Source organism: Vitis riparia, chromosome 18 (assembly GCF_004353265.1).
Source record: "Vitis riparia cultivar Riparia Gloire de Montpellier isolate 1030 chromosome 18, EGFV_Vit.rip_1.0, whole genome shotgun sequence".
NCBI classification, from domain to species: domain Eukaryota; kingdom Viridiplantae; phylum Streptophyta; class Magnoliopsida; order Vitales; family Vitaceae; genus Vitis; species Vitis riparia.
In genome coordinates, this window is record NC_048448.1 from 12844008 (window position 1) to 12858640 (window position 14633).

The following is a 14633-nucleotide window of genomic DNA, read 5'->3' on the forward strand; positions in this document are numbered from 1 at the left end:
TGAAGGAAGGCCATTCCTTAAAATTTCTTTGATATATATGGGAGAGAAATTACAACTACATGTACCAAGCTTTCTGTGGTTGCAATGGCGCCTATGAAACATAGAAAACGAAAATAAATAAACCAAAATGAAAACAATAAACCTAATTCTTTTTTCTTCTTCCACAATAGATCTCATGAATTAGATTACATCCATAAATTCCTTCCCCCAGTTTTATTCGGTTCTACTAATCCCTTTTCCCACTAAAAAAACGCAACTGGCTTACCTACTCTTCTGGATCATCTTTAGCTATGTAAGCATCAATGTGTTTCTTCTGTGCATTTCCTAAACTGATCCGAGAGGAAAGCCTGCCTCTGATAAATGAAAACTTTCCTATTTCCATGGTGGTTGATGAAGTTTGTAGTTAAACGGGTAGGATTCCCACCCACCGTCAGGTTCCTTCCTTTTCCCACCAAGCCCTGAACTCGAGGAAGGTTGCAAATTGCCCCTCAATTGCTCGCTCTGACCAGGAATGAAAAGCTGCCTTGAAACCCCTGTGTCTCTGTTCCCTCCATCAACTATGAAGCCCGAATTCAGATCAAAATTAGGCCGGGAGAACCCAGCCCCATTTATACCTGACGGCACACCGCTCATGGTCATGAGGAAGGGTGACTGAGAGTATGAAGGGGCTACCGTTGATGCAGAGCCCATAATTTGCGGTACCACAGGAGCTCCTCTAGAATCCACCATATATGGTATCGAGCCACCAGGTACATACATGGGCGAGGAGAATGACATCGGCGCCCCTGTTGTAAGACCATTGTATCCTAGAACATGAGAATGTGGATAAGACCCCGGCGGTCCCATCCCCAAAATACCACCTGTTCTTCCCAAGTTAGCATCCACTGCAGTCTCTGGAGCCTTTCCGTTGGGCTGGTAGGATGGTGTTTGAGGCATAACAGTTTTTCTATTGACCCCCACTCTAGTTCCCAAAAGAGAAATGACAGGTTCATCTTGTTTGAGTCCTCCAGGATTGGGCTGAAGATCTGAAGAATTGTTTTGCAAAGATGGTCTGTCATTCAAATCAATGTTCCTCATGGAAGACTGCATTGATGATGAGGATGAAAAGGCAGGAGATGGGCTGCGGTGGCCATTCCGGTAGTGAACAGTCGGTCCTTCCATCTTCCAGTCTGACAGTGGAGCATCACCCTCATTGCTGACACGGTTTAAGTCCAACTTGAGCCTATCTGATCTCTTAGGACTTACTTCCACTGAAGATTCTCCTGATGGGAAACCAGATGATGCTGGAAACATCAGATCATCGTCTCCACCCTCAACCACATTCAGATCAAAATCAAACTGCTGCTTCTGCTTAGAACTGTTGGAGGTTTCCCCAGTTAAGAGTGTTTTACCAGCATCAGGTATTCTGCGAGGGGATGCTGGCCGAAAAGCACTTGTTGCAGCAGATCCTTTCCATCCACGAGTCCCCTCAAACTGCAGAGGGGCTACAGGCAAACCAGGAGCCGCCGTCGCCCTTGAAGCGGACACAACAGCAACGGGGGTAGAAATGGGATTCACAGGACGATCCATATCCTCAGGGACGATTTCTTGATTCAGATCGAAATGATTCAAATCAAAATCACATGCACCTTTCTCTGTGTTAACTTCTGGTCCTTGCGCCGTTTCTGTCACCAGAGAGGATTCAACATCAGGTATGCAATTTTCTGGTTCCACATCTAGGTTTTGTGAGTTTAAATGCTCCTCCTCCTTCAACAATGCGTCGACAGGGGTAATTTGTCCAGCTGGCACCTCGGTTGGTGGGCCATCCATGGGTTGGTGTTGCTTTCCATTTATGGAATCTGGACTATCTGGCACCCTGATTCCACCTTCTGAGATTTTCTCTGAAGATGAGCTGCAGAATGGTTCTCTGAAATCCCCCACTTGTCTCTCCACTTCCTTTGCAACTCTTCGAGCAAGTTCTAGAGGATCGACCATGCCATACTCAAGTTCAATATCAGACTTCTTGTCAATCATGTCAGACCCTTTACCCTCCATTGCTAATCTTGAGAAATCAGAAGCATTTGCCACATCGTCACACCCATCACTAGCATGCCCCTGATCTTCATTGATCCCTCCAATGTCCTCCATCCTGGAAAAAGAAGTCTCTGGATCCTCAGATTTCCCCAATGTACCGTCATTACCATCCTGCAAAACATTAGAACAATTTTCACCACCTTCACCTGTAGTCTTGAAGACAAGTGTACTTTTGCAATGACTTAGAACACCAATATCATCCTTCCCACTCTCAGGTTCAGACCCAAGCGTTTTAGATTTTTCAGAGAAGTCACCCGCTTTTGCATCAGCAACATTTTGTGAAGCAGGTTCCACCACAGGCTTCCCAGCAGTTGCAGTGGCCCCACTTGAAGAAACTGCTCTGGGCTCCAGTGTAGTAGAGGTTGGAGAAAATTCCTTCCCCAAATGGTCTGGGGAACTATTCATTTCGTGCATCTGCTTCTCATCATCAGTGAACTCATTCACTTTGGGGACACCTGAGTTCCCTTCAAAATTTCCTTCTGCTGGAATTGATGAACTAGTCTTGATAGTGGTGGTTCCTTCTGAAGGGCATAATGGGGATTCTTCCTTCATAGAGAGGTTATTTTCTTGAACAGGGTTTAGCATGACAGAGTGGGGAGGAGGATCTGCAGATTCAACCTCCATGTTCGGATGGTCTAAAGTTATGTCAGTGTTAACCTGATTGTTAGATGTTTGAATCTGTACGGTCTCACTCCGATCTGGTCCAACGCCATCTGAGCTTGACTGCAAAATTTCATCCCTAGCAGTGTCTGCTACATGAGTTTCTACATTAGCACTTTCTTTGGAAAGAGAAGTATCCATGGCAGAACATTCTGGCAGTCCACTTTCCCCAGTGGGCTTTGCACTGACTATGATCCCATCATCACAAAATGCCCCAACTTTCTCAACATCCTGGTGAACTGCATCACAGTCCTTACTCTGTTTCCAGCTATCAAACAAGGCTCTTGCCCTATCCTGAATCCTAGAGCTATCATGGCCGAGAAGATTCTTCACAGTAATGCCGATTCCAGAAGAAATTAACTTCTCATTGTCTATGTGAAGCTTTTCAAGTGCCCTTAATAGAGCAGTGATTGACTCTTCCACAAAGCTGTCACTTGGGTCATTACCAAACTTCTGAGCATCCTTGAGCCACCTATTTATAAACCAGAGTCCATCTAACTGAATAAAAAGATCAAGACAATCTTGGTTCTCTGTGGCTGCTATGGTGCTCGCAACAGTAGACCACTGTCTGGTAGCATCACCAACATTCTTTACAACACAATCTTTCTCCTTCTGCATCACAGTAACCAACTCCTCAACTCGAGCAGGGGCTGTGAGCCCATCTTTCATTTCAGTAAGGGTAAAGAAGTCCTCGAGCGTCATAGTGCTTCAGATATTAGTCAAGTTCTTCCAGGTTTGAAAGAAGTCCTTGTGACAAGTAAATACTTTTTTATCCATCTTAGCTGCAGCAGATTTATGAGATACCCTGCAGAACATTAATATAAACCACCTAAAAATGTAGTCGAACAGTATACAGAGATCAACAGAACAAAAAAGAAAAAAGAAAAAGAAAAAAAAAAGGAAAAAAAAGCAAGATGCAAGATATTATCGTTTGAGGAACTTAAATACAGCACTTGTACTTCAATATGATAAACATATTTATGCAAGTTCGCATTTTTATGTCTCACACAATCTAGTCACTAGAGGTTAATACATCAGCATCAAAATAAATACAGATCTAATAAACAGATTTCAAACACCAAAAGTACATTACCATCACTCAAGGGGCATCATGTCCTATCTAATAATTTAATTAACTTAATCTTAGTAAAATATTATTTAGCACATGATGCAGGTTGGTACAAAAATATAAGAACTAAATGAGGGGCAATGCAATCTTGTTAGGCCAAGATTGATTTTATTGATTCACTGAGCTCTAAGTAAGGCCTGGGTGTTGTTTTTTGCGCAGTCCTTAACCATGTTTGGCCTATTGGTGCCATGCACCATGTATACATTTTGTGTGCCCCTCTGTTAGGGGCTTTTAATATAATTGATCTTTGCCTACCAAAAAAATACAATCTTGTTAAATACTAACAGAAAAATAAATGATTCATGGCAAAAAATGCAATTCACTGGAAGATCAGAAAACAAACATAATCATTGAGTGTCACTTTAGACATTGGCAACATGTGTTCAGCTGTATAGTCACAACCTACTACAGCTAGCTAGCCATTCTCCCCATCATTATTCCATCACACATAAAATATTAATCTCCAAGTTAAACAAGAATCTGAGCCTGGAACTTAATAAAAATGGATTGGGTGCAGGGTATTTTAGTGTCTCGAAAGTTGAGGGGTCCTACATGCCTGAGAACATGTTTAGAAAAGAATCTGGTGCAAGACTCTTTTCAGAGTTATGAGTTGTGACAGGAGTGTTCTCGATACATCTCTAGTTTAAGTTGGCACTAGGAATTTGTAAGAGACTGATTTTTTACATTGGGTGTAGTTTTCATGAGCCTTGTGATAGATCCAATACTTTTAATCTCCTATTCACAGGAGCTTGTTCAATGCTCTTTTGCAGCCATCTCAAAATTTGACATAAAATGTTAAATAAAACTTGTTCCCACTGGATAAGGAAGTAATCAGTAATATGTTTATATACCAACACCAATTCCATATTCAGATTCAAATCACTTATCAAGATGAACAGGTTCATAAAAGTTGAGCAACCCAACATTTTCTCATAGGAAATCAATTGCTCATACAAGGTTTAATGATTCAAACTTGAAAGAACATTAAATATCATGTAAAAATGACAAAAATGGTATGTATAAATCAGATTTGACAATCATGACCACATGTAAACTTGCATACTCAAATGACCTATAAGCGATATCCAAATGCTTGGGAAGTATCCTGCAATCATGCACCACACAGAGGACATATGAAAGTACAGACGGCCATGCTATGTTTCATGAGAATATCATGTCTACTGTCTACCCACTCAAGAGAGCCCCTACTTTGAGTGTACATCAATTGCCCAGCAGAACAAGCAAACACAAAAATATTACAGAATAGAGAATCAAGGCACAGATCTATTTACCAAATGTCCTGATAAGGGAAGCCACAAAGGAGAAAGGAGGTGTATGAATATTGCAAGCATATGGAGAATATTAGACTTCAAATTGGCAGAGACTAAGCAAGTGCTGGAGTTAGGATGAGTTAGAACCATGTACCATAAGTACTCTCTTTGTTGGGTTTTAGGTATAGTGTGATTTATCTATTTATTCATCCACTGTTTGGTGAATCTAGATATCAAATAAAGTTTCTGTTTCCCTATGTTCAGCAACTCTCATTTTGTGTGTTTATGTATCACAACCAACATAAATTCAAGTACTACATCTATGGCAAGCTTTGATATCAACTACAGGCAATTCTCCAAAATGCTCAAGTTCCTAATCCAAGCATATATAGTCTAGAGTCTTGGATAAGTGGCATAAATGCATCAATTATCAATGATAAAAATCACTGAAACTGCAGCATCTTGCTCACTAATATGCATAATTACATAGGCAACATCCATAAAGCATGAATAATGAAACTAGTGCATTTTAAGGTAAAAGATGTGAATAGATGTTAAGTGATGACCAGAGGAAAAAAATTCACAACAAACAGAACATTGAGCAAGAAGTTACAAGTACAGTGGCAAAAATTTACCCAAGCAACATTCAAGCAATCCTTGCAACTTAATTTTCATAGCATTGATCATTACAGAGACCAATTCATAGAGCACATAAATAGGTATTAAATGATGAACAAGAAAAATCTTAAGATAAAAACTTGCAAGTAAATTTTTAGAATCTTGAATCAGCAACATCGCTCCTTCACAGGCTTTCACTCTTACAAAGTTTTCCAATGGGACTGCTGCTTCTAGCAGCCTGGGTGGAGTCTCAGCTCCAGTGTGGCTGATCACCACATCACAAACAAATAAATGTGTATCCTTTGGTGTAACTTGTTTGAACAATTAATTCAATGGCTACAGTTTATTCAGTGAAGTAATAACAAAAAATCATTGCTGTAGAATAGGAAAGCAAGAATTCATTGGAAAAGAAATTAAATGATAGAAGAAAGGATTTGCACGGTTTGGTTCCCAAAAAAGGAAAGACCAAGCAGCACCTAGAAAATAAATGGAAGAGAAAAAAGCTAAAAACAACAAGACGCAACATAAACACTGTTTAAAATAATAACTAGATAAAGATCTATTGAGAATCCAAGTTCCACACATTAGCTAGCTTTCGTCAAATCATGACTGTCAGATTAAATACACTAATATTCTGGTAACTGATAATGAAATATCAAATTTCATTTACTTAAGGCTAACTGCACGTGAATCTTTCTATCCAGGGAAAAATCAAGTGAATTTTATGACTCTGAAGCTGGTGATGATTAGCAAAGCAATAGTCTCTTACTCAATCCATGAAACTGCTACACAATTAAAGATATAAAACAGGGTCCCCTGTTCATATAAAACTCTCACACTCAAAGTGAGGTAGTAATACCAGTGTTTCAAGGTTCCGCAGGTTATTAAATACTTTAAAAACATCAGCAAATGTTAATATGAACGTGCAGGGCCATTTTAAATTATCAAGTATCTAAAAGATCAACAAATAGATGGTAAGAAGCCATGAATTGAGATATCGGCACAACTCAGCCCAAGGATATCACATAAGTCAACAAAACCAAAATACAAGGGGAAGACCAAAAATTATGGAACTTAATGCTCAAATATATGTTGTAGATGAGCATTAGAAAGTCCACAACACTCAATAGATTATTCGGGCATATCATAATGCCACAACTTCTTCTGTATTGTACTTTTCTCTTCGGACTGTGCCAACTGAATGAAACTTGTATGGAATAAGAGAAAAAAGCTTCGAACTGTTCAAAATTGGAAATTATCTTATGAAGAGTGCTGATAATGGTTGACGTCTGACATCAACCAGCACCTTTACACTTTGCATGTACATGTGTCCACAACAGACTGAAAATGTGCCAGCCACTGCTCATTAAATCAGCAAGGCACAAGTTAACTTCATGAACTGGCAGCATCCATAATCCAATCGCAGAGCTCCATTTTAAATAAAAAAATTCATTCAAATTATATCAACCTCATCACTACAGTTGTGAATAGACTCAGACTTAAGCCTATCCAGCACTCGCCTCAAGATATTATCTGTAGCATCTTCTTCTCTTCCGTTTCATGCAGCTCATGATAACTGAGGGATCTCCTTTCCCCTTGCAATGTCCCACCATGATTAGCTACTCTATTGGGACGACCTAGCATACCAAGCAATACAGCTTTAATACCATCACTCATCAACCACCAGGTTGAAAACAAGAGCAGACTCCCCCCTTTGAATATCAAAAAATCCATCCAATACCAATCACTCAAAGTTTTCCTAAAGGACAATCATGAAAGCTAAGTTTCTTCATGCCATCGGAAGAAGGCTCCCAAACCAATTGAGTACTGATCTCAGAGCCTAGGATAGGAATAATTGTCCAAAAATTCAAAGACATTCTTTCAAAGAAACTAGTTTTTGTCCCATAGAATTCACATGTTCAACTTTTACCTTCAAGTATTCTAACATTCCCCTTCTTCTAAATACAACCTGCATAAACAAGTCCCTCTATGCCCTCTACCAAGGTCTCAGAAATTGCCCTCCATCAGAGTCATAAAATAGGCACTACCCAGCTGATCCCATGCATTAGAATGAAGAAACAGGTGATCCACAGAAACCCTATCATAAAGCACATTCAAAAACACTAAGTTGTGGCCAACACATATTATCCATATCAATAGGCCAATAACCGGGGGATGTTTCATATTTCCAAAGTGAACCATGATGGGTCCACTCACCTCATGCAATTGTGTTCAATGGAAAATCAATTTAGTGTTAAATTAAGGTAAATTTTACAGGTGGTTCACACGTAATACTGGAACCATACAACTGGTACATGTTTAACAAGCAGAGTCAAATCACAAAAGGACAACTTCTCCATCGCCTGTTATTAGATTTTCTGGGTCTACATGCCACTTTTTTTAAGTACTATCACATATGCATATGACCAATTGGAATCCTGACTGGGAAAGATTAACATAGAAGAACCAAATCTCATCAAGTTTTCCATAAATCTAAGAGCTGACATTGTTTAACCTCCCAGCAGTCCAAAAAGCTGTAATTCTGGTTATGGGAGTCCAAAACACCGCACTTCCTCTGAAATCCAGGACATTAAAAGCCTCAAACCTCATCCTAGAGTTCCATAAAGAAAAATGACACAAGTCTAAAATTTAAATACCAGAATTTGAGTTTTATTTATTAAGTTTATGATGATAGTTTGAACCCCTATACTAATGAAAGAGGCACCATAGAATCTAACAAAAGGAGGGAAAAATGGTATGATGTGATTAATCTCCTTAAAGATCCTATTAAGAAATATGCCATTCACAATTGACACTCATAGGACATTCACATCATGATGATGGAGTCAAAATTTCAACCCTAAAAAATAGCCTAAGATGAGGTGACTTGAGCAGAACCAATTTAACATTTTTGACAGAGTTTTGCCCTGGCATCAGTAGATAAACCTAAGTTATAAAGGTGGTCTTGGTAAGATTAGAAATGCAATAAAAATGTTTCAGATTGTTTCCATAAGACAAATGATCCCTAAAAAGGCAATCCTATACCTGTAATAAACTAATAAAGAAATTTAGAAGCAGAGGATAACTTCATCATATCATAGCTAGATATATGAACAAGGTTTAAAATAGAATGTAATCAAGGAAAAACTCATGAGATCTTAAACAGGTCCATCAATAAATCTACTAAATCTTACAACAAGACTAAAAATAAGATATTTTCCAACAAGAATCAATCACATACTTAACATTCACACTTTCCACTTAGGAATGCTTTCACGTCCCACAAATTTCACCAGCCAATGTCAATTTTTCTTTTTCTTCATTTAAATTTCATTAGGAGGCAATTCCTTGATGATAATCAATAAGCCAAATCAATATGGGAACTGTGCATCAAAAAAAGGAACCAAAGCATGTACTTCAATCAGCTTCCTAAAAGAAGGTTCATGCAATAATTCATATAAGATGTATGTATAGACCATATTAAATATAAGATTGCAAGCAGAGTCCAGCTTTAATGCATTGTTCAATTAGAACTTGCTTGGAAAAAGTTGCTACACAGTCTAATTAAATTTCACTTATTTTTTATTTGTTCTTTCTAAACTGTTGAGGACAACATTTCCAAATATACAAGCAAAGTGTTACAAGAAAGGCATAGGTGTGTTAGATCCACTAGTAGAGAGGCTGCTAATTTTAAACATCCATGAGAGATTAATAAACTCAAGAATACAAAGAAGTAGGTTTAACTCAAATTCAAAGTTTATAGTATCTTATAACCCACATCAACATATTTTCTCTACGTTTCATAAGCTTATGTAAATCAAGCTCATAAATGAGAAGCTGTTACCATGGTTTTACACATCCATAAGAGATTAATAAACTCATGAATACAAAGAAATAGGCTTAGCTTGAATTTGAATTTCATGGTATCTTATAACTCGCATTATTGCATTTTCTCTAAATTCTTGTAAGTGTACATAAGTTAAATTCATGTACAAGAACGGAATGGAATGGCTGTGACTTACATAGCAATTCCTAAAGTTTAAAGACAACAAAAGGAGAAAGAAAACTATTAATGATAACTTTAGCTGTATTTTATTTAGAGCGTCATCTTTCACAAACCCTGCGAAAGGAGTATGTTGGGCAGACAGTAATTATATGGCCTTCACTCTTCATCCAACCATTATTTTTACTATATTGGATTGTAAGGAGACAATAATTCAAGAAGCTGCATACGTAGGGTGCATTCCCTTCCATTGGTGTTCTTTTAATAGATTCTCTCTTTGCTTATCAGGAAAAAAAAATCAAGAAGCTGCAGTTTATGAAAATAGGGAATGATGGATTCAGTGGTGCAACTGCTTACATGGTGTTGCATTATCAACACCGACAACTTAAAGGGGAAACTTAACTTTGTAGCATAAACAAAATGCCAGTAAATGATTGCAGCAAAAAAAGCATTGAGAGAAATGAGTGGCAAGACGAGAGGAAAAAAGATAGAATAAAAGATGCACAAACTCATGTAAACTTGAGGTAACACCAGTAGAATGAAAAAGTATAGAAAGTTGATCCAAAAGATCATGCACAAACCACTATGGATTGATATGATCACTGTCAGGAGTTTTACTAAGACAATGAAAAGGAAGAAAAGACTATGGGTCGAGAATAATGAAAGAACACATGGCTATCTACAGATATCAACAGTGGTGCAGCCCACCATGACTTCAAGAACACCTCCCTGGATTTTGGTGATGGTTACTAGGAGGAATCTCTTGCATGAATGACTTAGTCAAGCAGAAGACTTTAGGCACACCTGGGGTCCTAAATATGTGCAATCAATAAAAGATACTGAATTAACTATAAAAATATGGAACTAACAACTGCCATAATAAGCCTAAACCAAAGACAGAAAGAGTACCTCACTAAATACCTATTTCCTTTACAAGACTAACTCCTAAAGCTGAACGTAGCTAGAATATTGAAGCAGTAATAAATTCATGTAACTGAAACTAAGAAACTGAGATATGAAAAACCATCGTAGAACTAAAGCATTACGAACCATAGCACGCAGCTATGTACCTACAGAAAGGGCTATCAATCTTGTTTATTGAAAGAAATCAAGCGAGTATCAAATTCAGGAATCATCACAATCACATACTCGAATAACATTTATACGGTCGAAATTTAATTTATTAAAGCTTCCTGTGAAATTCTGTCATGGTAGTTATAAAATATTAACCAAACACAAGCGTGCCTGCCATCCTACCCTGCTGATTATAGTGATCAACAAGGACTTGTCTACGACAGAATCAATACATCACACACAAGTGTCCAAGTTCAACATGAATAAACAGTGTCCCAGGGAACCTCATGCAACCTTGAAAATGAGATGCATCTACGCTTTTGTAGCTACATTTTAAGACATTCCCCACATGAGATGGAGCTAAGTTAATTTAGTCAACATGCAAGTTTACATTCTAAAAGCATAAAATAAAAAAATGCTTGACAATGTTCATCAACTCAACAAACAGACATCTTAATAATTTGAACAATTTAGACCGAAAACATTAGTGAGACAAGTAAAAACACACTTTCGCATAGTTTGAAGAAATTTGGGTTTTAACTATTTAGAGATGGCATAATAAAAAGCGTTCAAATGTGTTGTAATCTACTTTTGACATGAATTTTGACAACAAATAGAACAACAAACAAGAATTTTACAGGCAAACAAATCCCACATAAAAGTAGCAACTAAGCCAAAACTTACGAATGAGGGTAGGCTGCATTCACATAAGATGCCACATAACTCCACCAAACCATAATATCTAATTTCCATATTAAATATTCAAGAACCCAACATCCCAACCCCCTTGTCCTCAACAGTAGAAACAATAACCCCACCAACCCCCACAGCAAACATAAAAATAAAAAGAAAAAAGAAAAAAGGACACGGCTCTATCATTCATAACCATTAACTGATGAACTTAAATGCTATTAAAAAAAAAATTCTCACATGGCTTCAGAAAATCAACGTCAGAATGCATTATCATTTAATGACACTGATGCATAAAACATATCAGATACTTCAATGAACACAAAAACTATCTGGCAACAACGCACATCAACAGATGCAAAGAAAGACAGCAAAACCTAAAGCTACTAAAAAAATTTTAAAAAAAATTAGCATGCACTATCATGCAATGTTGATCAAGTGATTATTATATAATAGAAGACTGAAATATTCCAATCATGATTTCTGCATAAATCCTCAGATTGCTGGGAATAAAGCAAGCGTACATGGCATCTTACATTTTTAGAAAAACTAACCAGATTATCTTGCAAATAGTCCACATAACGGTAATAACCACATTCTATATTCAATTCTCAAAAAACCCACCCAACTGTATCCAATCCCAACCCCCTCCTCCAAAAAAGACAAGCAAAAATGATCCATGATATAATATAACTAAAAATTCTCTAACCAGCAGAATACATGGATTTAGAAAATGATCTATCATTCCAATTCAGAAAATCAATATCATAGTATATTATTATTCAACCATGCTGATCACTCAAATGTATCAAATATTTCAATGGATGCAGCTGACTAACAACAATGCATCAAAACAAGTAAAAAGGACATCAAAACCTTAATCCATTAGAAGGTATAAACAATTACCAGATACTTCACTGCACTGTTAATCAAGTTATATTAGCAAAAGACCAGATTTTTCCAATCCTCAATGCCAAATGAAAAGAACCTCGGCCCTGAAACAACAGGAGGAAAATATTTCAAAAACAAAACAACAAAAATCAAAACCCCAAATGGAAATTGTAATTGAACAACACGACTGAAACTGGGAAAAAAAAAAACCCTAAAACACAAAGTTTCTAAAATTTCACCTTGAAACAATCAAAATCAATCTAAAGTTGCTATGCTTTCATAAAAGATAATGACAATACGAAACAAGGCAGAGAAACCGTGAATACCATATACGAAGAAAACCAAACCCTAGAATTAAAAACCCTAAAGACCAAACATGATAAAAATACGTCACAAACCCGAGAATAGCTTCGGTCTTCTGAGGTGTGCTCTCAATATATAGAGATTTAAGAATTCAATCAATATTACAATAATAAATGCGCCAGAAAAGATATTAAAGCCGCTAATCCTAAAATGGCAACAAACTAATGAAAAAAAATTAAATGCGAAAATTGAGATAATTATTTTCATGAACTTACTTTCCTTTATTCAATACACAGAAACCCTAGCCAGAAGACTCGTGATTAATACCCCACAACATCACAGCACGCACAAACCCTCGCTAATTTTCCCTCACTTTCAGCTAATTTCTCTCCCTTCTCCGAGTTTCTCTTCCTCTCTTCTCTTCCTCAAAAACCCTCGCTTTCACTTTTTTCTCCCCCTGCGTGGCCTTTTCGAACCAGAAGAAAGAGAGAGCCAACGTTTGTTCTTGACACAGTTTTTTTTTTAATTTTCTATTTTTCTTCTTCTAACCTTTTAGTTTCCCTTTTTGTCCTTTTAATTTTGATTTTCTTCTCAATTCTCTCCAGTCGGTTTGTCTTACGAGATTGGCACGTGCGCACGAGCGACGTGGCCACGGGAACCCGGGTCGGGTTGATTGTGACCGGATTGACCGGTTGCGGAAGCGCAGTGGAGCAGATAAGTGAAAGTATGGAAAGGCGAAAACCGTAAAAGTGACATGAGGGTGCACCCAAGGGGTCCCGAGAAGTGTCAATTTCTATGAATGATGCTTTTGGGTGGCTTTTTATAATGATGGGAGAGATGATGATATCGAGTGACAGGGAAGGTGTGGGGATGGTTTTCGTTGAAAGTGAGACTGTGAGAGCAGCTTATCCTTGTCCCTCTCCTCGGTCCTCTCCCATACTCACGTGTGCTCTGCATGTGTGACCCTTCTTAAATTTTAGCTTCCCACTCTTTCATGGATTTTTCTAAAAAATTTTACAAACATTAAATTGATACATTTACTTAGTCATTCGCAATTAAATACAAAAAGGTTATTAACACGATGATATTCATTCTTAAACTTCACATTAATCAAGTAGTAAAACTCGTAGCACTAATTAATACATCTGTCTCTTCTCTTCTCGTAATGCTAATATTTTATTTCATTGTTAGTGTTGATTTGGTTATTTTGTATGAGAGGGTAAAGTGGGGTGAGTGGACAGCAATTAAACCCCAAAAGAAGCATGAGGAATGAAAGTTGAAAAGTTAAGAAATAAATAAAAATAAAAATAAAGGTGTATTGTTTTGACTAATATAAATTTAGGGGGGGTTTTGGGAAATGAAGGACCCACTTCGCTTTTATTAAGTACCAAAGTAGTAGTTTGGAAGCTTGTTTTATCCTAAACAGAGACACACCTTGTCTGGAGGGGATGAAGCAGGGTCCACCACTATATGCTGTGTCAAGTTGTCTCTTTCACAAAATTATAATGCTTGTATCATTCTACGCCAGCCTACCTTTACTTACATTTGCTGATTCAATTCATACAATTACCATCATTTTTAGTATAAATTATAGAAAAATGGTCCTGTGAGCCAAGAGAGGCACCATGTTCAAAAAACCGATTGTAGAATGAAAGTGGATAATATATCAAAATACTTATCATATTTCATGTTTGATTAAACATATGATAAGATAAATTATGAGATCATTTTATCTTATTTTATTATCAACAAAATATCGAATAAAATATATTATTCTATTTCTTATCTTACATCCAACAAATCTAACATATCATAAGTGAAATAAATTTGAAATAGGGTTGCAACTTGGGCGGTCGGGTTAATGGCTAATCGTAGCTTAATCCAAATTAAGAAATAAATAATTCAAGTTCAACTCAACTCG

At 37.3% G+C, this 14633-nt stretch overlaps 1 protein-coding gene across 1 annotated transcript; it reads right to left on the reverse strand.

Moving 5' to 3' along the window:
- Positions 1–13240, reverse strand: LOC117906524. Its single transcript, XM_034819562.1, has 3 exons — positions 12988–13240; positions 12425–12513; positions 1–3538 (listed from the first exon to the last, which is right to left on the reverse strand). The coding sequence occupies exon 3, from the start codon at positions 3433–3435 to the stop codon at positions 373–375; it is 3063 nt and encodes a 1020-aa protein (XP_034675453.1). The 5' UTR covers positions 3436–3538; positions 12425–12513; positions 12988–13240; the 3' UTR covers positions 1–372.
- Positions 13241–14633: the final 1393 nt, after the last annotated feature.

What these genes read in the sequence shown, in the direction of transcription:
- LOC117906524 (XM_034819562.1), bottom strand. Translation starts at nt 3,435, where the DNA reads ATGACGCTCGAGGACTTCTTTACCCTTACTGAAATGAAAGATGGGCTC.